Source organism: Carcharodon carcharias, chromosome 1 (assembly GCF_017639515.1).
Source record: "Carcharodon carcharias isolate sCarCar2 chromosome 1, sCarCar2.pri, whole genome shotgun sequence".
Classification (NCBI taxonomy): domain Eukaryota; kingdom Metazoa; phylum Chordata; class Chondrichthyes; order Lamniformes; family Lamnidae; genus Carcharodon; species Carcharodon carcharias.
The window spans coordinates 172,267,680-172,294,520 of NC_054467.1; the positions used below are offsets into that span (position 1 = coordinate 172,267,680).

Sequence of the window (26,841 nt, forward strand, 5' to 3'; positions counted from 1 at the left end):
GGTGTTGGGGGGAAACACAGAATTAGCTCAAACAAGAGTTCACAAAGCTCTTTCAATTTGGCTTTAGGAAATAAATAACAGTTCAATTTGTTGAACTACAATTGAATGGTCAATGCACCCACATTTGTTAATCTGATAGGGTTTTCTGCAGCGCCTGGCTTTAAAACCCCAAACATTGGGTTAATTCCAGCAATCAGCCTATGACAGAGTTTAAACTACTAACACACTACATCACACAGCAAGTAGCAGGGTGGAAGTTTCCAATCATAGTTTTCTGCACAGAATATTCTTGATCTCAGCGAGGATGTCCAAACAGAATTATTTTGCAGCCGAATCCGATTTACAAATCCTAACAGCCAGGAAGCACAGTATACATAAATGCTTGAAAGTCACATTTTGCACTTCAACTATTGGCGTTAGTACAGGGACTATAATTAAATTAATTAGCAAATTCAATGTACTCAATGCTCCCATCTAAATTATTTCATTCTACAATAGTCAACTTCTAAAACATTACCTCTTTATAAGTAGAGGTGCACTTTTGTGATAATTGTGGGATTAACAATCAAATTTTTGACTTATGTAGTTTTAAATGCTGAATTATCAAGGTTGAAGTTGGAACAGTGAATAAAAATCCACTTGCATTATGTCCAGGTTGAGAACAAAGAAACCCCTCAGTCTACACTATTGTACGAAAGGACTCTAGGAAAAATGGATATATGTTCCATAATAGGCTGGTGTTGGGGAAGTAAAGTTATGTCGTCCATTCCTCAATTCTGACCCTAGCTGGAAATCCAAGTCATCCTCATTGTATCAGGCGAGGTACTAAACTGGCAGGTTACTGGGCTGTAAGGGCATTACAGTCAAACCTGATGTTGTCCTTATGCAACCTCAGGGTTGGCTGTAATACCTCAGCAATCCTGCCAACTTATCATTCAGGATGACAGAACTAATAGCATTTGGAATGAGGAAGTACTGACCTCACAGAACCATACCTCAGCAAGAACCACTTTAGGAAAGAATATTAGAAAGATTGCAAGGGGATGAAACCAAATCCAAAAAAGACCATGTAGAAGGCACATAATTTCCCAGGGTTATTTATAATTTGGTAGACAATTAACTTAAATGAATCATCCAATATGCTGAAAATTGCCAACTATCATTTATACTGTAGCCTGATTACACCTCTACCATGCATACTGAATAATGTTTAATACAATTAGTCTACTAAAATGTTGTTAGCCTTCTTTGTTTGACTTGATTTTTTGCCTCTTCTCTCATGGTGGGATCTGCTTGCTCTCTAAAACAGAAGACTGTGTAAAAATAAACTGCATTGCAGCTGGCTATCATTTAACAAAGATTTAACCCTTAACTGTACAATCATTAGCACATTATACAGACTGTGAAATATAATTTTGTGGATACTGTTACCACCTCCACCCCCCCACTTCTCTCAGTTACTTTTCTTCCCAATGTTCCATTTTCTGCCCTCAGGTAGGCACAAAACCAGTTCAAGCTTCCACAACCGATGCTCTGAAACTAGCTGCTTGTCAACATTAGAGTGACCAAGTTAGTCTTCTCCCTTAGCCTTTTCCCTTCTTCTGGGGAACAATCCACTTCAAACTTTTACACAATAATACAGCAAATATACAGAACTCAGTGGAGTGCAGGAAATCAGGTCTATATCCCTCCACTGCCATGGTGCTGACAAGAGACAGTGAGAAAATGCCAGACGGTCACCTGTAACTTTACATCCACATCTTTATTTCAAATTGTGTCTTCCCCAATGTTTAAAATCACAGAAAATATCACTTACACCATGTCAAGCAGCAGTATGTGGTTATAAAAGGAGATTAAAAAGAACACTGCTAAAAGTGGATTAACAAAACAAAACATATGAAAAGCTGTGAAACTGCTTATATGCAGCATAACATTGCCTGTAAATAAACTGTGCTGATGTCATCGGTGAAATGCTACACATTTAAAATATTTCTATCACATTCTAATACTGCAACAAATGGTCACAGTACTCTTTCCCCATGGTTTAGAACCTCCTATAGAATCTTTATTATTGACCACTCAGTTCAGAGTATACCCCAGTCTTTCAAAAATTTTGGCTGCTTGAAAAATAAATCAGATTTGTTTTCCGGATTAGAGAACTCTATAGTTGTGTAATTTTTTTCCATGATGGCTGAAAAATGCAACTCAGGTGATCCACAAAAGTTACACTAACAGTTACAAATATCCAATTTAATGTAATATCTAAATTGCATAATATTTTAATATATAATTAAAATCCATAGGCAAAGCTGTTCTGTATTGGAAGGAAGGCTGAAGCATTAAACCAGGTGCAAATAGTTCTTTTCTTTCATTCTTACCCTCCCCCCAACTCAACTTATCCCCAATGTGTTGCACACATTTTCACATTTTGTTTGATTTGGTTCCCAAAGCACACCAGGAGGTGGTCTGAAAGCACAATTTGTTAGTGAAAAACATCTGTAGGCTCTCGTGTGAAAAGCTTCACATTTCTACTAACTAAAATGTGTCAGTGAAGGAGGCAATAAGGCAAGAAAACAGTGACATCACGCCCACTAATCGGCTTTTCTGGAAACAGGTTTTTATAAAAGTGCAAACATTCATAAAATTGAACCGTCCAATCAGCATTAAGAAATACTCTAACCAAATAATCACAAGGTAAGCAACATAGACTCCATCTCAGTTATCTCCAGTAAAGTGAAAGGTGGAGGAAATTAGATAATTCAAGGACAAAACAGAGAAAATAACCCACATTACTATCCATTGAAGCGATGATTGGTTTCGTGAAAAATCATAAATAAGGAATAACATTTTGTAACATTGGAGCTGCAAAATTGGTACAAAACACCATTAGTCACAGCACATAATACCTGCCCAATATCATCAATGTGCTATGTTGTCTGGCTTGTTCAAGTACTTAGCAACTTTAGTCACTACTTAAGTAAATTTCTGTTGTGAATATTGATGTCAAATAGTTGACAACTCTAAATCCCAACCGCCCACAACCACTGCACGTATTAGTCGTTTTCTATTCACTTGACCATATTGAACAGCATACGTTATGGTTAAACAGTCAGTTTCCCTAGGCAGCATTCCACGTGGTTTTTGTTTCAACATTCTAAAACTATGAACAGAAACCACCATGAAATTGTGACATTAAGATAAGGAAGCTTGAAACTAAAAATTATCTTGATCATGGAGCATTCCTGTTCATTTCAAAGGTAACTTCCAAAAGTATTTATAACAAAAGGGAAAAATAAAATTGCTAAATTCAGGCATTTTAACATGGGGAGGGACATTAGGTTGAAGAAAGCATTCTCCTAATTTTACGAAAGATTGTTGGAAGGTTACCTCCTTCCCCCTTTCGGTCAGAATACAAAGAGACAAAAGGGGGAAAAACGGCTATACATTTTTAAGAAACAACTTAAGAGGGTGACATGGAGGTTCATCTGATTGAATGCCACGTAACACAATGAACAAGATACACTGGTACTACCCTTAGCTTCACTTGCCAAGAAAACATGCAACTGTTTGGTGGCAAATACTAAGTGAAGATTGGCTGGGCGGGTGGGGGGGGGGACAGTGGGTTGGAGAGAAAATGAGTTGGGAATAAAGGTTAGAAGGATAGTTTCTCCAGGTCATTCCTTTCATCCATGTTACAAATAAAATTACAGCAATATTAGCAAAGGTTTGTAACTGGTCATCCAACCTCTTGACTACCGTTAGGCATAAATGGAGCTGCAACATCTTTTTTTTATTCCATGTCTGAAAGTTTTACTAACCCTAACCCCTCTGCCTTGAAAACTGGAATGAAAATCCTTTTCTAAATAAGACCTCCCATCTAATGACTACATTTACAGGGCAATTCTGCCAGGCTCAGCCTGGAAAAAAAAAGCTTATTTATGTATTCATAGCACAACCCAAATAGAAATATTTATATTCCACAACATGGGCAAAACATTGAATGCCATCCAAAAAGCAGGGCTGTGAGAGAAAATCCTACAAGAAAGCAGTTTAAAAAAAAGACACATAACCACCTATCTGGTAACTGGTAGATAACTGCAAGTCAGTGGTAGCACTCTTGACTTCCAAGTCAGAGGGTCATCGGTTTAAAGGTGAACTGGAGGGAGGGACGTGAGCTTATAATCTTGGACTCCAAAGCACTTTCCAAATACACTTAGTCCCAACAGGATCCCACATCTTAGGAATTAAAACAAATGATAGGCCTGACACTAAACATTAGTGAAACTCAATTAAAAGCAAATGGATCTCTCAACTGGATTACAAACCTTTTGTCAGACATTTAAGTGAATCCTGCATAAAGTGGAGTGAAAGTGCTCAATGTGAAAAGGCCATGGCACCTTTTTAATATGCCATGGATTGTGCATCCGCAGCACAGCTACTGCTTGGAAAGGCCGCTCAGCTAGTTAACATTCAGTGCAAAAAAGAACTTTACATCACTCGAAGCAGCATCGAAAAATTATGCTCTTAAAATCAAAGCATCTCTCCACTTCTAAAGGCAGAATTCTAACCCCAATAAGCGCTTTCAAAAAAAAAGGTTAGTGAATATTATGGATTCACTTTTACTTAATTGTATGAGTGTTGACATTCACCAGTGTGTGCAGTATACAATTATACACTGGAGTATTAGAAGAAATTGACAAGCTGTGCACATTACCATTTATAAATTTGGCAGAATTGTTAAAAGGCCCATCTTGGCTCAGTGGATAGCATTCTTGCCAGTCAGGTTGTGGGTTAAAACTCCACTCCTGGAATCCAGCAAATAATCTAGGATAATACTTCAGTGCAGTGGCAGAGCAGTGATGCATTGTTGCATAAGGCAATAAACTGAAGCCTATCATTTCAGTTGTACATAAAACCATCCTCTGATACTCCCTGAGTAGAAGGGAGCTGTCCTAATATTTTAACTAATATTCAATATTCAAACCAAGAACACCAAAAAATGTTATTCATCTCTGTAAATTGGCAGCCATGTTTGCCTACGAAACCACAGTATCAATACTTCAAAAATAATTAATTGGGGAGAATCTTGTGGAAGGGACACGTGTCTCGGTCACCAGCTGGAGAGCAGGAAGAGCGAGGCCTCTTTTATGGAAGGCCCATTGCCTTCCTTGGGATCGAGGACCAGGGAGGCGGCAGAATCCATCTGCTGAGAACTGCCTGACAATCAGATTCCAACAGCTCTAACAAACAGTGGTGTCAATGGTGAGGGAGCAGCTGCTGCTGGTACGATACCCATCTGAGGCCCAAGATCATTGCTGGATCCCAGGCCAAAGGTGAGTGATGGCGGGAGGGAATCACAGGGGAGGGGAGTGGCAACAAAAGCAGGGGGTGGCTCTCCTCTCTTCCCAAAGGTCGCACCGTTAGGCACAGAGTACGTTTGAACAAGGGACACCCCCCACACCCCACAAACTCACCACAGGGGTGGGCACAAGATTCCATCTATTGACTAATACAATTTGGGACCTCTTGACGCCATGAAATATATAATACAGGTTCTTTATTTCCCATCCTGATAGCATCTCCAAAGTATGAAATTCACAATTACACAGATTTCCACTGTCCTTCTATGCACCAGAGTTTAGTTGTATCGCATCAAGCGAAATGGGGCAATTTTCTACTTTACTCAAACAGAAACCCTCCTCCATCAAGGAAAAGTGTACATTTCACAAATGAGAATCTAAGGCCAGCCAATTTGAAATTAAGGGGTGCATTCAGCTAGGACCCACATTAACACTCACTATCCTGCCTTATCTGAAAAATAGGACTTAATTGAAGTCCTAGAGGAACACTCCCACCTACTGAACTGTATTACGCCAGTATATTCAGTACAAGACAGAGAGCAAAGTGTAAAAATTGAGCTGATGTAATTGTTTTGCAACTGGCTGGCTTGCTAAGATATTTCAGAGGGCATCAAGCATCAGCTTCATGGGAGTGGGATTATGTGTAGTTTTGACTAACAAGGGGGTCAGGTTCCCTTTTCTGAAGGACATTAGTGAACCATTTGAGTCTTCAATGATGGCCTAACCAACTTCCATGATCTTTTTTTCAGATGTCAGCCCAAGATTATCCGATCCATTGAATTTAATTCCATAATTTTCCATGGTGGGATTTGAACTCACTACCTCCAGGTTGCTTATCCAGTACAATTAGATGACCACACCCTAAAGGAAGGGGCAAGGGTAGCAGTCTTCAAATATCAAGACATCATTCAATCAAGTTTAGATCGTATCAAGGCAGCTAGGTCAATGCAGGCCAGTGGAAGAAAACCTGCGTTAGGTGGAGGTGGTTGTGGAGGCTAATCACTGGAACCCAATAACATCATTACAAGAGTTCCACATGACCACCGTCGTCATCTCCTTCATCAGTGAGCTTCACTCCAGCATAAGGTCAGGAGTGGGACTGTTCAGCAGTTCATCACCCATCATAACTTATCCACTGAGAAAGCATGCCATAAGCTTCACTGGGCAAACCTTAACCTCCTGTGTATGAATGGGCTGCCATGTTTCCTACATTACAACAGTACTTTAAAAGTATTTCATTGCCTGTAAAGCACTTTGGGATATACCGAGGTCCTGAAAGACACTATATAAATGCAACTGTTTCTTCAACACCATGGTAGAGTGGAGGCTCGTATTCACCACCCGATTCCTCAAAACCTCACCACAATCCACACACCTCTGGTCAAGAGTGTGATGAAATATTAACCACTCACCTGGATAAGTGCCACTGTCACAATACTCAAGGTTCAACACCAACCAGACAAAACAGTTTAATTCATTGACATTAGATATTCTTCCTCTCCACCACTGACAGACACTGTGGCATCTGACATATAACATCTACAGAGTGCACTGCAGCAACTCTCTAAGGTGGTTTTGACATCACCACGGTCTTGACCATCAAGTCGGACAAGAGCAGCAATGCCACAGAACTCCATCAAAACCAAGTCACGCCATCCCAACTTACAGATAACTTACTTGTCATTGCTTCCTAATTGGGGGTCAATATTCTGGAATTCTCATACTAAGATTATTTGTTAGAGCACCAGGATAACAAGGACTGCAGCAGCGCAAGGAGGTGACCCACTATCACCTTCTCAGGGCAAATAGGGGCAGGTCAATAAATATGGCTTTAACAGCATTATACACTAAATAAAAACAATTTTTTATAAAAAGTATGAGTGGGGAGGGCAGGCAGGTGGAGGAAGTATTTTAGAAATGACAAAGATTAAAATACCATTTCATTAAGTGAACACAGTTACTATGTTTTTGTTGATGATTTGACCATGGAATGCTACCAGAGGTGACTGTAGACAATAGGTTAGACTATCTAATTTCTTTTTTTAAATCATTGGGGACAATATAGACAAACACAATCACATGCAGAAAAAGAAATATACACAGCCCAAACATTCCAAGCTTCCTCTATAACATTTTAATAACCTTTCAAGGGCATGCTTAGTCTAATCAAGGCTATTCAAACCTTTCATAGTCCAGCTAGGTACATTAATACAGGAATCCAGAAAGTGAGAGATGAAAACCTACCACAACAAGGTATGAAATTAAATTCCGTAAAACGTAATAAAAATATGACCATGAAAGCTGCAGGATTTTTGTAAAACCCCATGGGTTTTACAAAACTCATGTCCTTATAGGAAGGGAACCTACTACCACAATCTCATCTGGTCTATGTATGACTCCCTTGCCAGACTATGTGGTTGAATTACGCTCTCAGGGAAACTAGTGATGGCCATAAACATGGCCTTGCAAGTACTGCCCACATCCAAAGCAGTATAGGTTTGATTTTATTCTTTCATTGGCATGGGCATCGCTGGCAAGGCCAGCCCCAATTGCCCTTGAACGGAGTAGCTTGCTCAACCATTTCAAAGGGCAGTTAAAAGTCAACCACATTGCTGCAGGTCTGGGGAGGTGGTGGCATAGTGGTATTGTCACTTGATAGTACTGCTCTGGGGACACAAATATAATCCCACCATGGCAGATGGTAAAATCTGAATTCAATAAAAAAAATCTGGAATTAAAAGCCTAATGATGACCATGAAACCATTGTTGATTGTTGTAATCTCACTAAAGTCCTTTAGGGAAGGAAAAATCTGCCATCCTTACCTGGTCTGGTCTACATGTGACTCCAGGCCCACAGCAATATGGTTGACTCTTAAATGGTCTAGCAAGCTACTCAGCTCCCAAGAGCAATTAGGGATTATTGATAATAAATGCTGGCCTAGCCAGCAATGCCCCCATCTCATGAATGAATTTTTAAAAATGTAGGCCAGACCAGGTAAGGATGACAAATTTCCTTCCCAGTAAACTAGATGGGATTTTTATGGTTTCACGGTCACATTACTGATATTACCTTTCAATTCCAGATTCATTAACTAATTTAAATTTAAATTCCACCATTTGGACCTGTGCCCCCAGAGGATCAGCCTGGGCCTCTTGATTACTAGTCCAGTGACATTAACACTATGCTACTGTCTCTCCCCAAAATGGTCAATTATCCAACTTAAAAAGCAAGCACTCATTTTTGCCTCTTCTAAACTTATCCAAGCTAACACCTATCCCTCAAACACCATTAAACCATATTGATTGGGCATTTATCTCACCTGTTTATGGCATCTGTTGTGAACATATTTACTGTCATATTGCGTATCCCTACATGACATAGGTAATAACACTTCACAAGTAACTCATTAGTTATGGCACGCACTTGGACATCTTAAGAACATGAAAGGTGGCATACAAATGTAAGTTATTCTTTTCATTCTGTCTTCAGTGCCAAAATATTTTCTTTCAAATGGATTAAATAAATTAGTATTTTGTTTCCTCACACACAAAAAAGACAATATGGGTGTAAAGAAATAACCATTCCAACCTACCTAATTTTTCCACTTTTAAGCTTAAATTTTAATTGTGTGGAAAGAGTGAAAATCACTTTAGGATGAAGTCAGACTGCAGAAAACAAACATTTTGTAAGGCTAAGTCTAGAGACTTTCAGCATTAAAAAAACAAAATCATCCTCTTAGGGAACGCTAGCTAATATTGGTTTAAAGCACATTAACAGGCCAGTAAAGCAGGGCATTTGTTACTTACTTCCAGGTGCTGCACACCTTAAGTCAGTACTGAATAACAAGAAGAATTTTCTTTAATGAATTAAAAGATTACCATGTGAGAAAAATGTTTAATTTACATTTGAACACTGGAAAATATGAACATTTTGGGGGAAAGTAAATTTAGGCTAAAGAAATTTTGACACGCATATGTATTAAAATAAAATACAGCAATACATTTAAATCTATTCTCTAAAAGGGCATATGAAAAAAAATCAAGCCATGCTGAAATTTGAGATATCTCACAGTAAATAACCTCCCATCCCAACTACCTTATGCTGCTCATTTTCACACATTCAATACCATTTGGACTAACAACTTTAACACCCCTTTCCAAGGCAATACATTTCAGTTAATGAACACTTGAGATAAAGCAAGTGGGCAGGATGATGGCAAATGCAGTTTAACATAATCAATGAGGCAGTACACTTGTTATAAAGACTGCCTTTACAAACGTGTGCTCCTACAAAGGAACTTCATCCACCAAGAACCTACATGTAGAAACTGAGTGCATTTACTGCATACCCCAGCAATTCAGTTTATCATGGGAAGCATACCCATGATTACCCAATGCATTCCTGGTGGGCAAGGTTACCCACCAAGTGCAATTTTGTTAAATCAGTTCCATATTCCGAGTGCAAAAGTAGACGAGCTGAGGGATTCAAAAATCCAGATATATTTTTGGGAAGTGCTGGTCAAACCTAATTAAGAGTAGTGTTCAGTTTTAGGTATCTCATATTCAGGAGGATAAACTGACCTGGGAGGGAGTTATGTAACAATTCAACAAGCTAAGACCTGAAACGAAGGGACTGAGCGATGATCCGACATTGTGTAAACTTGGGATGTATTCCTGAAGCCATGAGTTTTAAGGGGTGCTGAAAATAATTAAGGGTAATAACTGGATAGATAAAGCCTCTTTCCACAAATAAGATAACCACCCAGAACAAAGTTAGAACCAAATAAGAATAAGAAATAAAATCATAAAAGGTTATAGTATGGAATTCTTTGCCCCAGACAACCGTAGAAGCAGAATCAATTAAATTATTTAAAATGGAGACAGATTAAGTGATATGGAGAAAAGGGTAGGAAATTAGGATTAAAGAGACAGAACTGTCACTGTTAACAAAGTAACAAAACAAGCTCAATGAGCTGAATATGGGGGTGATAGTGAGCAGTGGTAATGGTCCTGGACTAACAATCCAGAGGCTCAGGTTAATGCTCTGGGGAGATGGGTTCAAATCCGACCACGGCAGCTGGAACTTAAGCTCCATTAATAAAATCACAGAATCAGAATCACAGAATTTTAACGGCACCGTAGGAAGCCATTCATGCTTATGGCTGAGACTAGTTCTCTCTTCTTCTTCCACTGCTACGTACACAAATTTTCAATTAATATTTCAATTTTGTATATTCCAAATTGTGTCTACTTCATGTTTGGCCTTCAGGATTTCTTTAAAAAGGTTATTTTCCATTCAGAATCTAATAAATTGCATGACCTTACTTTCGTATATTAGGATGTATAGTTGTGTAATATAATGGGATGTACAAAAATATTGGAATAGGAGAATAGGTAACTTTTTTCCTTTATTCTTTCATGGGATGTAGGCGTTGCTGGCAAGGACAGCATTTGTTGCCCATCCTTAACTGCCCTTGACCTGAGTGGCTTAATAGGCCATTTCAGAGGGAAGCTAACCACATAGTTGTGGGTCTGGAGTCACATGTAGACAAGGCTGGGTAAGGATGGCAGATTTCCTTTCCTAAAGGACATTAGTGAACCAAATGGGTTTTTTCACAACAATCAATGGTAGTCTCAACTCAATTGGTCTACTCCAGGCCCACAACTATGTGGTTGACTTTTAACTTCCCTCTGAAATGGCCTATTAAGCCACTCAGGTCAAGGGCAGTTAAGGATGGGCAACAAATGCTGGCCTTGCCAGCAACACCTACATCCCATGAAAGAATAAAGGAAAAAAGTTACCTACTCTCCTATTCCAATATTTTTGCACATCCCATTATACTACACTACTATACATCCTAGTATACTAAGATAAGGTCATGCAATTTATTAGATTCTGAAAGGAAATAACATCCTTTTTAAAGAAATCCTGAAGGTCAAACATGAAGTAGACACAATTTGAAATATACAAAATTGAAGCATTAATTGGAAATTTATGTATGTAGCAGAGGAAGAAGAGGAGAGAACATAGTTTCAGCCATAAGCATTATTAAATAATTTGGCATGAAGGAAAACAATGAATACCACCAACACATCACACATGCAGTGAATAACTTATTACTCAAGATTTGCTGTGTGTTGTCTGTTGTACGAATATCATATGCTATACAACTTAAGCCTGCAATGGTTAAACAATAATAGGTCATGCAATTTGTTAGATTACTTCTGTTCAGTTCATGGTCTGTGTCTAGTCTTAAAGGAACAAGGATGATTTTTAAATAAAAAGAAATGGCCAAGTCCACAATTTTTTTCTGTTTTGCTTTTAAAGTTTATTTATGTACACCTTCACCATGTTTATTCATTCAGCTGTTCTGTTGAACAGAACACAGGAAACAAAGCTACTTGAAGTCACTGCCTATCACACAGAAATACTTTAATTGCCATATGTACCATTTACATATTATAGAATATATCACACAATTTCAGACCTTAGACCAAACCTGATGTGAATTAACAATGAAAAATAGCTTTTGTAAATAGGCAGATTGGTAAACATACCAAGACAAGAGGCAAATTACCTGAATTTTCAGCACATTAATTCAGCAGATGAGCTTCCGCTTTATCTGATCAGCTGGTTCTTGAGGGTTTAAATATGCTGACAGGCTCTATTGCATACTTTCAATTAATGTCAGAACCAGTCGAGCATTCCCCATGCATTTCTAATGGCAAAAAAAAGTTTCAGCTATTTCAAAGCCTATCAAAGTCTTTCACCTTCAGTAAGATTCATGTGTTTACTGCACAGCATGTGGGTGTGAAGGATGAGACTACTCTCTTCAGTTTGACACTTCAAATTTGGTCATGACAAATTCATTCCATAAACATGTGGAATGAGGAATATTGTTTATTCTAATTAAATAATTCCTACAGAAGAAAAAGAAACAATTTTCTGCATCTTGTTAATCAAACTCTAAAAGCAAAGCATATTAAAACCTCCACGCCCCACTCCCACCCCCACCCTCCCCCTATACATACTCAGCACCATTCATTGCATCTTTGAGACTGATCTGAAATATCTGTACTCCAACAAACTGACTGCCTGGATCCCAATAGGTATTCACATCTAATCTCCACCAACTATTATTCTTTATAATACATGGAAGGTTGGATAGGCTGGACTCGTTTCCATTGGAGTTTAGAAGAGTGAAGGGTAACTTGGTTGAAGTATATAAAGATGCTGCGTGGTTTTGAAAAGGTGGACATGGAAAGGATGTTTCCTCTTGTGAGTGAGTCCAGAACGATGGGGTGCTGTTTTAAAATTAGGAGTTGCCCTTTCAAGACAGATGAGGAGGAATTTTTTTTCTCTCAGAGGGCTGTGCGACTTCTGAACACTGCCTAATAAAGTGATGGAGGTGGGGATCATTGAATATTTTTAAGGCGGAGATTCTTGTTAGGCAAGGGAATCAAAGGTTATCAGGGGTAGATGGGAATGTGGAATTTGAAACACAGATCAGCCATAATGTTACTGAATGGTGGAGCAGGCTCAAGGGGCCAAATGGCCTGCTTCTGCTGCTATTTTGTATGTTTGTATGAATACTTTCTTGGCTAGTCACAATGCAGAATGTTGCATCAACAGATGCTTGGTTAGTACAATGAAATCTGGCTGGATGAACATCCCATTTAGCTGCAGAATTCCTGTCTACCAATTCTCAACATACCTCTCCAAAGATCAAAACAGCCTTCTAGAAAACCAACCAATCACCCCCACCTTCCTCAAACATGAAGGCAATGGAAAGTTCTGCAAGGAAATAATCAGCACATGGTTGACTTTGGACTGTAATGACACTAGCCTAGCCATAAACAATATGGCCACACCCTCACAGGAGGGTACACAGTATCAGGACGGTAAATAAAAGGAGGAGATTGGCAATGTGCCAAAAGCACATTTGATTCAAACACATTTTCCGTTGCAGTCCCAATCCAAGCACATTTTTTTGGACAATTAATTGGAAAATAAGGATTCATTTGCACAATAATCAGGTTAAATCCCTTTGGAGAAAGTGGTCTCTAACATTTGAATCTTTTTGCTAAGGAAAGGACAAGGCTATTTTAGAAGCAATATTGTCTTTTTTGTGGCAAATTTATAATTAATAAAATACTTTAACTCGTCATTGGCACTATAACTTTGGAAACCATGAACACATGTTTGTTTCCAATGTTTTTCTTTGGCTCTCAAAACTATAATTTAGTTGTAGTCAAACGTTGCCAGCAGAAATCCAACAAAGATCAATTCCTAGAAAAAAAGGGACAGCAATGTGCCATATCAAGACTGCAACATCAAAGTTCATTCCACTTTTAACTCAATCACTCACTGCACTGCTTGTAGCTTAACTATACGGAGTTAATCTTAGGAAACCTAAGGTACTTTGGTATCTTCTATATGAAGAACAAACTGGCTCAAAAAGGAACTTAAAATTCTCGTTTGCTGAGACCAATGTTCACAAGCACAACTTGGTACTGTGCTTTAAATTGCTAGTATATCAATATGGAAGATGAACAAAATAGACTTTTGAATTGGTCCATAAAATGGGTAAGGGCATACAGATTGGGAAAAACAAAAAAAACCTTACATTTTTTCATTAGAAAAGTTGTAAAGCTAAGCAAGCATCCCTGAACTGAGAACTAATATTGTCACATCTGGGTAAGAGACGCTAATGATGGGGGCATCATGATCTCTCATCAAGAGGTTAATCACAGTATAACCATCTTACTGTCATTGGCAAAGAGGACATTATAGAAAGGAATGTTAGAAGGAATTTATATACACTGTCGATTGTGCATGAAGAAGGACTCTATGAACATAAGATCATAACAACATCAAACTCGGCCTTGAATATATTCAGTGACCAGGCCTCCACTGCTATCAGTGGAAGAGAATTCCAAAGATCAACAACTCTCAGAGAAGAAATTCCTCCTAGAAGCCATTTTACGGTATGTATCCATAATGCAGCTGAGTACTGAGATATCTCCAGTTGCTGGTGCCAAATCTCTCATACACAAATGAGGCAGCCTCAAGCATTCTGCCTGAATCGGCTTGTTTAAAAAAAATGGTGTGGATTTTGTGATAGAAATGGTGGCAAAACTGCCAGCATTTGCTGTCATTAACCTGTGACACTGACAGTAACTTCTGCAGTCCACACATATGCAATTAAACGTGGAGATCCAGAGGTTGCTGTCAATGATTACCTGCACCTCCTGCTGTTGAAGATCCCACAACCTTTAGATAACATTAAACTGATGAGATCACCTTGGATACTGTAATATTGTTGTTAAAAATCCCCCAAAAAGTCATGCCTTGTAAGTGAGGTGCAACTGTAGCTGAGTTTTAAACTATGTACTAAGTCATAACTACTGCTGATCCATCTCTCTGTCTCTGAAAAACTAATTTTATATTTATGCAATGTTAAATTTTTCCATGATAAAAATTCCATTTTTTTTTAATTTGTAAATTTCAGCTACTACGATGTATATCACAATCTTTAATTACTGCATTTCACTTCCTGGGCTGCCATCTGAGAATTTTTCAAGATGATTGGCTGTCTAACCTGCCAGATAACATCACTGTTGCTGGACACCTGGACTTGTCAGGTTTAAATTATCAGGAAACGGGAAATCCATTCTCTAGAGATTTTTAGATCTTTATGGGCAGCTTTCCTAGAGGTCAGCAGCGAGCACCATTACTTTGACACTATCTGCAAAATCCTAGCCATTATGTCTCCTCCTCTCCCCTTCCCACATGCAGTGGATTCTCTGACACTTAAAATGTTGTGCTAACTAGTATTCAGCCTTCTTGCTGCCTTCAGGTAAAGCAATAGAATGATAATTTCACAGTAAAATAATATTTATGCCATAGCGCCAATGTCCCCTTAAAATTTAGTGGTTGTGCATGAACATTTTAAATGTTTTGTATGACTGTACACAGAACAAGGCCCACATGGTACCTCCCAGGCTGTTGCATGGAACATTGCTTGGCACTCCTTTCTAATTGCGCATATTCCAGATTAAAGATTAAATGTTATCCAAGTATTCTGGATCTCAGGTTTTTTTTTAATCTGTATGCCATCATCACTTTCCAAGATTAGCTCTAGAAACTGAGTAGTTCAGTCCCCAGCCTGATTCCGGGACACCCTTAGCACAATTTCAATATGGCCAGCAAAGTTTGCAAACTTCTATTAAGTGCTTTAAAAACAGATAGTAAATTTGCTATTGTTCACGATGATGGATAGGACTCACCTAAAGAATAGTGAAAGTTGACAGGTAATTGAATGTTCCCAGATTGACTTTATGCTTATGGTGCAGCAATATCTTAAGGATGAAAAGGAAGACAAAACACAATGTAAACTGAATTTAATTTTTCTTGGACTGGAGGGGGGGATGATTTATGGTAGTTGACAAGAATAGCGTTTGTAGGATGCGCACAGAGAGTCATGTAATACTTTGGCCTGTGAAACTGCAGGTCTATTACTGGAGTGCAGGTAATCAAAGTTCCTCAGGACCTTTTTCTGTTTCAACGGCACTTTATAGATGCAAGATGTCATCATCATATTTCTACTGGTAGGGGGCGGTTTGCACACCATTGCAAATTTAATATTTAAAATCCATCAGCAATTTTCTAACTTGAAATTAAGCCTACCAAAAATGATTTGAATCCACAATATTTAGTTTAGTCCACTGTCTGTTCCTAAAATGAGTTGGTGGGGGATTGTGATGGAGAGAATTAAGTTAAGATAGTTAATTATGCATAAATTTGATCCAAACAAACTGGGGATGTTAGTGCTGGGGAATTAAACTCTTCCCATTTCAGGCGGAATTTTACTGCTCCATCATGGTGGGGGCGGGGCCATAAAATGTGGCGAGCCATTCAGCGGGACCGGAAAATCCCACTGGAGGGAGGGGCTGGAAAATTCAACCCCCATTGTTAGCATCAAGCACTCTTAGGTCAGGTACTGTACATCCAAACGCAAAATATACTCCAAGAAATAGCCTCAGCCCCAATCTCAAAATAGCACCCTCCACCAGTGTAGGATTTTAGTTTTGTTTCCCATGCCAGCCATCCTATCTTCCCTGAATGGGATTGCCCAAACTTACTTTACAGAGGGCCTTATGGTCGGTATTAGTCTGGGGTAGATTTGAATCCAAGTCATTAGATAAAAGACCCGTATTTATCCCACTGCATCATTCATATGTATTGTTTCATATGCATTGTTTGTCAAACCAGGGGCAGGTTTTTCCTGTCGGCGAGCGGGTGCAGGGCCAGCCACCAACACATCAAATGACACAGGGATACGTCGGGCGTGTCTCCCGATGGCATTGCACATCATTTAGGCTTTCAGTTTGGTGGGCATGCAGCCGAATTGGCTGCACGACCGCCAAACTGTCAACGACTTATTAAGGCCATTAAAAAACTAATTAACATGATTGATGGACCTGCCCATTGGGTTGGCAGGCAGGCCGGGAGCCCGGGCAGGCCTCAGAAAAAGCATGAAACCTCATCCATGGGCAGGACAAGGTTTCATGAGGGCTTTTAACTTTTATTTAAACATTTGATAAACATTTAAGGACATGTCCCAACTCATGTGACAGTGTCACATGAGGGGACATCAGGGAAATTTTTTTATTACCTTTCTGTCAACTTTTGAATCGGAGCCAATCTCTCTGAGGCAGCACTTCGCCTTGGAGAGCTGTGCGCTCTTTCGCACACATGCACGAAAGAGCGCACTCCTGACTGAGGGAATTCTCCCCCACCCGCACAAGGAGCACATAGCACTTCCTGACGGACATCACACTGGACGGGCCTCAATTGGCCTGCCCACGTAAAATGGCGGCAGCCCCCCCCCCCAACCAGGGGCGCCGATCGGAAGGCCAGCCACCGGCACCTGCTCCCGCACTTACCTCACTGACAGGGGGAAAAATGTTCCCTCAAGTTATATAAGGTTCAGAAAGATTTGGATGAATGGCAGTCACTACCTATATCAGCTATTTTTCCAATTGGTAGCAGTCCCAGCTCAAAGTCAGAAAGCTGTGACTTCAAGTCCCACTCCAGGACATAAGCACATAATTGAGACTGCACTGCGTGACCTTTTAGATGTTGAACTGAAGGCCATCTTCCCTTTCAAGTGGACATAAAAGAACAGGGAAGTTTCTCCAGTGTTTCTCCAGTGTCCTGAACAATACTTATCCCTCAACAAACATCTAAAAACAGATTATCTGATCATTATCACACTGCTGATCAAGAGAGCTTGCTGTACGCAAATCGGCACCAGCGTTTCCTACATTACATTGACTACACTTCAAATGTAAGTCATTGGCTGTAAAGTGCTTTGGGACATCTTAAGGTCGTGAAAGGTTCTACATAATTGCTGCTCTTCTATATTTAAACAAGCTAGTTAAACAAACAACCCATGCTTCCATTCCCACTTAGTGCTGAGTTCCTAATCGCAGCTATGAGAAAACAACATGCAAAACTAGTTATAAGAATTAAGAAACAGCAGCAAAAGCAGACCACAAATTTGCTCTGCCATTTAATATGACCATGGCCGATTTTCTACCTCAACGCCACTTTCCTACTTGTTCCTTGATTCCCCAAGAGATCAAAAATTATTCATCCATTATACTTGCCATGAATATACGCAACAGTGAACCATACTAAGTCCTCTGGGGTAGAGAATTCTAAAGACTCACAGCCCTTTGAGTGAAGAAATTTCTCTTCACCTAAATGATCTTTCCCTTATCCTGAGACCATGCCCTCATGTTCCAGATTCCTCAGTCAGGGGAAACAATCTCTCAGTGTCTACCCTGTCAAGCCCCTTCAAAATCTTGAATGTTTCAATGAGATTACCCCTCATTTTCCTGAACTCCAGGGCATGGATCCAACTTGCTCAGCCGTTCATCACAGGGCAATTCTCATCCCTGAAACCAACTGAGCGAACTTTCACTGTACTGCCCCCAAGGCGAGAATGTCCTTCATTAAGTACGGAGACCAAAACTGCATTCAGTATTCCAGGTGTGAAGTTATCTACCTCGTGCAGGAAAATGAAGGTGGAAGGAGGTGAAAATACATCAATATTCAATACAATGCACTGCTATGCAGGTCCACATTGCTAGCTTAGCAGCTGCCTCACAGTAGATTATTTGCCTTTTGACCAGAGGATTCACACTTCCCTTATGACACTGATGAGATCCTAAATATAGTGGACAATTATTATTGAGTATAAAGAGTCACAGTAGGCCAACAGTAAGGAATTTCTCTTCTAGAAATTTAACACAACTAAAGCATTGTTCAAGAGAGGAAAAATAAAATTCAACTTTCAAAACATTTGTTAAATGGTCATAATGAACCTCCCCAGTGTACCAAAATAATTTCTCTTCAATCTTTTCACACAGAATAATATACCCCTTGGCCTTCAAATTTACTGTTAAAAACTAGGAGGCAAGAAAAGGAGAGTAAAATATAAAAAAAAATTATGACATGTTTAAAAGATCTAAAAAGGCCAACAAATTCAATTCATACTTGATTATGGCACATTTTTCCCAGATGCTCCAAGAAGCACCTTGAACACTGCACATGCAGACTTCACCAAAACACCATGCATTGTACAAAAATACTTCTAAACTAGTCACCTAATCTTTTCTCACTGCAGAATTCTAACAAGTATCAAATAGACATTATTGAGTTTTCTACTCAAAATACAAAAAAATTATTCAGTATACTAAAGGAGGGGTCTTCTGGTGCTGGGTCAAACCAAATTTTAAGGACAGAATAGAGGATTTTATTCTGCAATTGCCACATATACCTGGTCTGGAGGTAAGTGATGCCAACATAAGCACCAAAGGTAAAACAATCATTCATGGCATTGTCCATTGATCCCTGATGAATAGAAAAATAGATTGCATTAAGTAGGCCTTCCTCCTTTTCCACAACAGAAACACTGCACGAGTGAATATTATGAACTGCCCAATCATTTGCCAAAACAAAAAAAAGTTTGTAATTTTGCATTATCGCTAAAAGACAAATTTGATTTATCTAATATCTTTCACCATGTCCCAAGTATTTTACATCCTCTGAAATACTTTTAAGTATTGTTACTATTGTATTGTAAGGAAACACTGCTAATTTGTGCACAGTAAGGTCCCATTAACTGCAACAATATAAATGTCTGGATAATCTGTTTTAGTGATGTTGATCAAGGGATAAATATTAGTCAGGCCACTGGAAAGAACACCTCTGCTCTTCCTTGATTAGTTTAAAATATCATCCAAAATACATAACCTCCACCAGGGTAGCACTCCCACAGTACTTCACTGAAGTGTCAACCTGGATTATGTGCTCAAGTCTCTGGAGGGGTCGTTGAACTCACAACCTTCCGAGTCAGAGGCGAGATCAAGGCTGGCATCTAGTTCAATGTGTTCACCAGTAAAATCTAAGGCACAGTTCCCAATTTAATTTCTTGCTTTGAGTAATAAAACGGACAGTGTTTGTCCAATGCTATCAAGCTTATTGCTTGCAGTTGAGGGGCAGCGGGATGGTGATGGGAAAAAGGGAGTAGGGTAGTAGATGCCATATGCCTCGAAATCAACAGGAAGACACTAACATCTGACCTTGATCCCTCTAATATGATTGACAGTCAATCACTTCTAATACTGAGCCAATCACATCTGGTTCTGAACCTGACCTTGGTTGACCTCAGACTGCAGAGGGAGAGCTTGAAGAGATAGAATTGATTTTTTGAGCGTGCACTATACTAAAGCATATTAACAAATGATAAAAGATGTTCTTTGTAGTCAAAGCCCTTTGAAGTGAGGGGGAAAGTGCATTTTGCTGAAATAATTCAATGCAACTCTTTAACAAACTATTCTATCCAAACATTAATACAAATATTTGTACTAATCTTTTGCCTTCATATTGTAATAAGCTCAATGCAAAACAATACCCAGATCAGCTAAATGCAATTTGCTTCTAAATTTTCACCCTACATACATACATCCAAAAGTGTTAATAGATAATTAAACTAGTGCAATAAAAACCCATTTGTGCACAGGAACCAAGTTGGCCGCATATATTAAACTGTACTTAAAATAGTTAAGGTTTTAGGTCTACCTTACTGATGTTCTACAGGATTCCACCACAAACTAATGAGAACTGTACATCACAGCAGCACAAGAGTCAATATTATTTATCAGATTTTTTAACACATTAAAGCCTAACAAATAGAAATAGAAGTGGGAAAAATATAGTAAATGCAAATACAGTAGTTGAAGTATCACAAGCATCATCTGTAATCTTTAATTCTCTGAAGATACATTGTATCTTCCTTATATCCAGGAACTTCGCAGTTGGAAGCTAATGGGAATATCCAATTTTTTCCCCCATTAAGTATCTTGCAGATTTCTGCTTTCTCCAATTTGCCCAACAAAAAGTTGTAAGGCTGGAGGACAGCAGAAAGGGAAAGAGGTAGGGAAGAGGAGACAAAAATGCATGACCAAAATCCTTTGACTCTCACATTAAATTAAACAACAAATGTGTCCCTAATAAATGGCGATAAAAATGTGCCTATTTTCTTAAATACAGCTTATGATTTGACGTAGTACCTAATTGAAGATTTCAAATTATTTAACTGCAAATTATCAATGGCCAAATTGATATTTTCTCAAAAAATGTTATTTTTAACAAGTTAAAAATAAGATACAAAAACATGTCACACTGCATTTTACGCTTTTCCCGTTAATAGATGCTACAAGGAAATAAACTATTCACATGGCAAGGCCTACACTAAATTGAGCAAATTTTCAGAAGGCCCTGCATATGCCATCAAATGTGCAGGTTGGGAGTCCACTATTACTGCATAATCATCTAAACATAACACTGGGCTTCCAAACTCTTCTGATGCAGTTCGACTACAACTGAAATCCACATCACTCATTCCCTTTCAATTACAGAGGTGCTACCATTGTTTGTCACAATATTTATTTTCCAAAGGATATTTATTTTACCAGGGTTGTGACCAGTGCAATATTCACATGTCTATTTTTCAATTTCATTTTATTTACTTGGCTGCCATTTCTGCCAAAGAAAAATGGTGAAGAGATCTTGTTCTGGTTTGACAAGATTAGATAAAATTCCTCACTTGGAATATTCAGACTTACTACTTTATAACAAACATAAAATCTACCTAATCTCAAGGCTCCATTTACACTAGATCAGTAAATTCAGATTTTTACCAAGTTTGCAGCTGTCTTCATTTAAAATGCATTGCGTGCGCACTGAAGCTTGGGAGATGTCCTTAAGGTGGAATTGTATTTGGGATACAATAGTAATGTTCAGCTTAACTGAACTCTTCTTGAATGAATCAAAAAGTGGACCTCTCACAAATGTACTTTATCATTCACTACACAATATCTATTTCAGCCAATCACTGGAGAAAATAGATCACGAAGTGCTAGCATCAACCTAGTAATCTGATAATAGTGATTTGGGAAGAGACAACAATAAACCATACTTGTCACCCATTCCTGCTTCTAGAATAATTACATTTAAAAGAGCTGTTTTCTGATATGATCCTTAATATGTTATTACACTAATTAAAAATGAGCCAGTATTGAAAGCTAGTATATCATTCTACAGTAAAACCTCACTCAGATACACTGAAGTGACCGCCTCTATAAACAGCAGAGATCAAATTCAGTTCTGATCAAAAGCCTCCCAGCATAAATGGAGTATTTGATACTCAGAGCCTGTTATGCACACGCTAATTGAAATAAATGGTATTTCACTTAGTCCGTAACAGGTTTGTCAACTTAATTGATAGCTTTTTTTTAAATTTAAGATCGGGATCAACTTATTTTTGGTAGCTAACAGTATGCATGTTCACTCAAAACATATTTGAGAATCTTGAAACATGGTAGGTTAACTACATTCTTAACGCTAGACAGCTGAAAGTACATTTTACTGCACAGTAGAAAATCATATATATCAAACTAAGGCTTCATGCAAATAATTTACCAGATTACCATGAAATGATAAACCAGTAAGCACTACAAAAGACTGATTTTCATGTTTGAATACTAATCAATTCTATAGTGATCATTTGAAAGACAGGGTCTAGCTGAAGGGGACATGTGGTAGACATTTCAAGAAGTTTGTGAGGGTGTGAGCGTGAGAGGAAACAGAGGTGGGCAGATACAGGTGCCTTCAAAACTTAAGGAATGTGTTTCAACCAACATTGACTACTAGCACATACATGAGCCAAACACTTACGTAGAATGTTAAACTCTGGCTTCAACATGAGCCTGCATTGGGCAGTGCTGCTTACTTCAATGTTTTATACAATGAAACTAGAGCAACAACGATTAATGACTTAACAGATCCAGCAACTATCAACTGTTCAGCAGCTAACGGAACCCTTAGCTCTGAAGTAGCATTGCCATAAATAAAGTTAACCCTGAGCTTCTGGTTAGAAGAGGCAGTGCAATAATGAATAAAACCCAAATAAACAAAACTAACGAATAGCAAAAGTAGTACATTTAACACTTTTTTCAGTAGCCCATTATCTCATCTATTACAGTGAGTGATAGACCTATGAAAAAACGTTTCTCAAAGTTATAAGTGCCATTCATCATTGTCAAATACAGACGCCAGCTACTAGAACAGAGATGGATGCTCACGTGAATTCTTTCAAGAGTCACCACAAGGCTATGAATAAAGAATTAAAAGAAAAATTCATTTGTAATCATTTGATTTTTCCTATTTCATTGTGACAATGATTGTTAGCTTAGGTTTATCTTTACACTGAGAAATGCCTCAGAGGAGTGGCTTTTAATCACTTGATGACCTTGACAACAATTATGCATTTTACAAGCATTGCACAAACTACCATGTTGTTACAGGTTTATAGCAAAACTGCAGTCTGACCAGTCACACCCAAAATTAGCTTCAATGATATTACTGTCTCCCAAGAGGAGACTATAGTTCTATGCATTTTCCTGTGAACAAATTTCTAATCCACACATCCAGATATTCCTCTTCATGAATCCACTGGGTAAAAGATTTTTCCCTTCAAATTTCCCAAAAACAAATTTGCCATAAGTTTGATTAAAATCAGCAGCTTTCCAGTGTTATGGTCATGGCAAACATTGTCTTGACAACGGAAGCAACCGGATTTTTCCCCTTTGGTTTATTCCTTCCTTTCCCATTAATGCTTCTCCTTTAAATATCCTCGCCTCCAGCACATTACACATTTAAACCCCACCTCAGATAATTCCTGACAATCAATGCATTTAGCAATATGAAACCGATCCAGATGGGACAATGTTTAAGTGTGTCCAGGGGTGAAGAGAAGGGATATTAATAAGAAAGTCAGAGTTTTAATGCTCCAGTGTCGTGAGGGGGACCTGTCATGGGGTTGAGACAGGGGAGTGAGGAGACAACAGAAAGCCAAAAATTGTATGTCTGAGCTATGCTATCAGTGTGGAAAAAAAATCCGAGGCTACTTGTCTAATCACTGACAACCTCTTCACTCAAAAATAAGTCCATCTTCAAAACTGTACTGGGCTAGGGCCAAACATTCCTTACAGCAGGACCACTGAAAATCAAAAGCTGCCCAGATCCTGCAGGGGCTCCTCCTCTCTCTCAAAAAATTCTTTAAAACCCTTGACATCGCTCTTGTTGAAAGCCACTAAAGCTCGTCTGTGTCTCCTGAAAGATTGCATCTTTTATTTATCGCCCCTTGGCTTATTTTCACAGTGAATTCCTGGCTAAATGCAATCAGCCAAGAGCCCTCCCTGTACGCGCTCCTGTCATTCTTGATCGGTTGCATGCGGAGAATCAAGCGCAAAAAAAAAGGCTCAAAACCCAACAGAACCGGCCAGGACTTCATTTTATTTTAGAAAAAAAAACAAACCGTGAACAAAACTGACCCATTTCGAAAGGGAAGGCGAAAGATAAAAGCAAAGTCGATATGAAAGCTAGTATTTCAAAAAGAAAGGGGGAGGGTGAGGGGAGGAATGCCAAACACATACTGGGCGAAAAGCCCTTTGGGCGGAAGGGCACTGCGCCCAATGAGCCACTGGAAAATAAATGATCATGCAGAAAATCACGTTTGCAGATTGCTTTAGAATTCCAATTAACCACAGCCCAAAGGGGGGCGGGGGGAGAGAGAGAATGAAAAACAACAAGCCGGCCCATTGAAAGTGATGGAGAGAAGGGGGGCAAGGGGTGATCTGTGCAGGGGAGAAAACTCCAATCTGGTGAGGCGTTTGGTCACCCGATTTCCTGCTCCCTTGGATGGATCCCCTCTTAATTCTTCGTGGGATGAAAGGATCGCTCCAGCCAGTCTGTCACTGCCCTGCACACATTTCTCTCCCCAATGTCTTTAACAAGCATTGAAGAAAGCCCCATTGTCTGACGGTGAGGGTGACAGAAACAGAAAAGAACAAATAATAAACATGAAAATGGGAACAAAGTAACGAGGCGGTGCGAAGGGAATGCCTGATGGCTATTTGATATGCGCAATTGGCAAATATAACAACCAGTGTCCGTTCCAACAAAAGCTACTCCCCCACCCGTCCTCAATCATTTCAGGGGAAATAAATGAAAATTAAATATATATATCATAGATTCCTCCTCGTCGTCACCCATTGTCAATCCGTTTAACTGGAACTCTTGAATCCAGATCCTGGTTTCAAAAAATCTGCAAGGTTACCGAGACCGCCGTCTTTCTATGGGGAGGAGAGGAATTCCGAGTTCAAATCCCTTCCCTCCTAAAGCAAACAGCCCCCACTTCCAGTAACATGACACATACACCCAAACATTTCCAAACAATATCTCTTTACAAATAGGAAAGAGTGCTGCAAAACAGGACGCCATCTTTTTTGAAAGAGATCTGGAGTGTGGGGGGGGGGGGAATTCTTTGTGGCAGTGAACATTTCCAACAATCTGCACCAACTCATTGCCATGTATTAAAGGAACACCAAGCTGTGAGTGACAGGGTTAAAAATCCAAAAGCTGTCCCGAGCTTATCAGGCGGAATGCTGTCCCTTTAAAAGAAAGGGTGTATTGTGTACACTTCTTCACCTGGCTTGCTCTTTAAATTCCTGACGTGGGCACATAATGCATTCTCCTCTTGGCTTCAGGTCTGGTTAAAGAGCCCGGGGGAGGAGAGGGAAGGGGGGGGGGGTTGGGGGGGGAGATACTTACCGACTTGAAGGACATTGTCTACACAGCCGCCTTCTAGCAGTGCGATGCCCCGTTTAAAAGGCAATCTGCTCTCATCGTCCCCTCCGTCTTCGGCCGAATAATTGAATGAGGAATACATGCAAATTTCCCGTTCATTCCTGGGAAAGGACCAGTAGACGATTCGCCTCTGAACGGGCTCCGGGATGCGGGTGAAACGCTCTTCCACTTGCTGGAAAGGCCACTTCTCGGCTACTTTCCTGGCACTGATATCCAGCAGCGACTCCGGCTTGTAGCTTTTGCCAGCCGGGGCCGTCCTCTGTGGTGCTTTGGAAGGGTTAAAGCCGGGCCTGCAGCAGAGCCGTTTTGCGGGTGGCTGACCGCGCTCCGCCATACTGCCTCGCTTCGCTACTGTTACATTGAAACGGAAGTTATGTACATTATAAGAGAAGCCTTTATCTGTTTACAATGAGGGCGCGCCTCGGTGCGGCAAAAAAGGTCACACGCTCCTAATATGGGAATACCGGGGGGCCGGTCCTCAACGCCGGTGAACTCCTCTCATTCCCATGGCTTGGCCAGAATGGGCGGGAATCAGGGCGTTCCAGAATGTGGCTGAACTCCGCCCATCTCCATACAGGGACGTTCCATCCAAAAAAGGAATGGAATGGGCCGAGGCCCAACATTCTCATTCTAAATTCCAAACTGACACGCCCCTTCTGACAGGACGAAGGAGGGGGGGTGACCATCCCGGCCGCTCCGACGCCCCCTGCCTTTGTGACGCCATAAAAGGAGTGTCTGACCTAACTGGGTGAAAGAATGCAGGGGTGTTTCCCCTTGAAAGTTCGGTGGCTTTCTTTGTGGTGCCATATAAAGGCGGGCTCTCCTTTTATGGAACGGACTGGCAGGACTGTCCTCTGGTTATCCCCCCACCCCCCCCCCCCCAGGTCCGGCGGCCCGGCCTTTGTGCTGCCATATAAGGGAGGCGGTCGTTGACGTCGCTAGGCTCTTCAAAACAAAGGGCGCACGGCTGGAGGCGAGTGAGTCTGTTGAGAGTCAGCAGTTCGCTTCCTGTTTCATTGAAGTCTGGTGCCTTTAAAAGAAAAATCTGTCTTGCAACATAACAAATCAATAGCTCTGAATCTCGGGAATCCTGCTTGCGATTCTTTCCACTTGAACCTCGGGAGTGTTTTTTTTAGGTTAATTGCACCTGACGCGTCGACTCCTGCAAATTTAAAAATAGTTCATTCTGGTAGCCAA

General features: G+C 39.8%; 1 protein-coding gene across 4 annotated transcripts in view; it reads right to left on the reverse strand.

Annotated features, from left to right (window-relative positions):
• The window catches only part of LOC121279613 (zinc finger SWIM domain-containing protein 6), a 190,209-nt gene extending 164,213 nt beyond the window's left edge, over window positions 1-25,996 (reverse strand). For 3 of the 4 annotated variants that reach the window (XM_041190789.1, XM_041190783.1, XM_041190798.1), the window contains exon 1: window positions 25,609-25,996. In XM_041190789.1, coding sequence (XP_041046723.1) covers window positions 25,609-25,978 — 370 coding nt within the window. In that variant the 5' untranslated portion in view covers window positions 25,979-25,996. Of the gene's footprint in view, window positions 1-23,078; window positions 23,107-25,608 lie in introns of all 4 variants that reach the window. The other variant, XM_041190807.1, reaches the window with a different exon arrangement.
• Window positions 25,997-26,841: the final 845 nt, after the last annotated feature.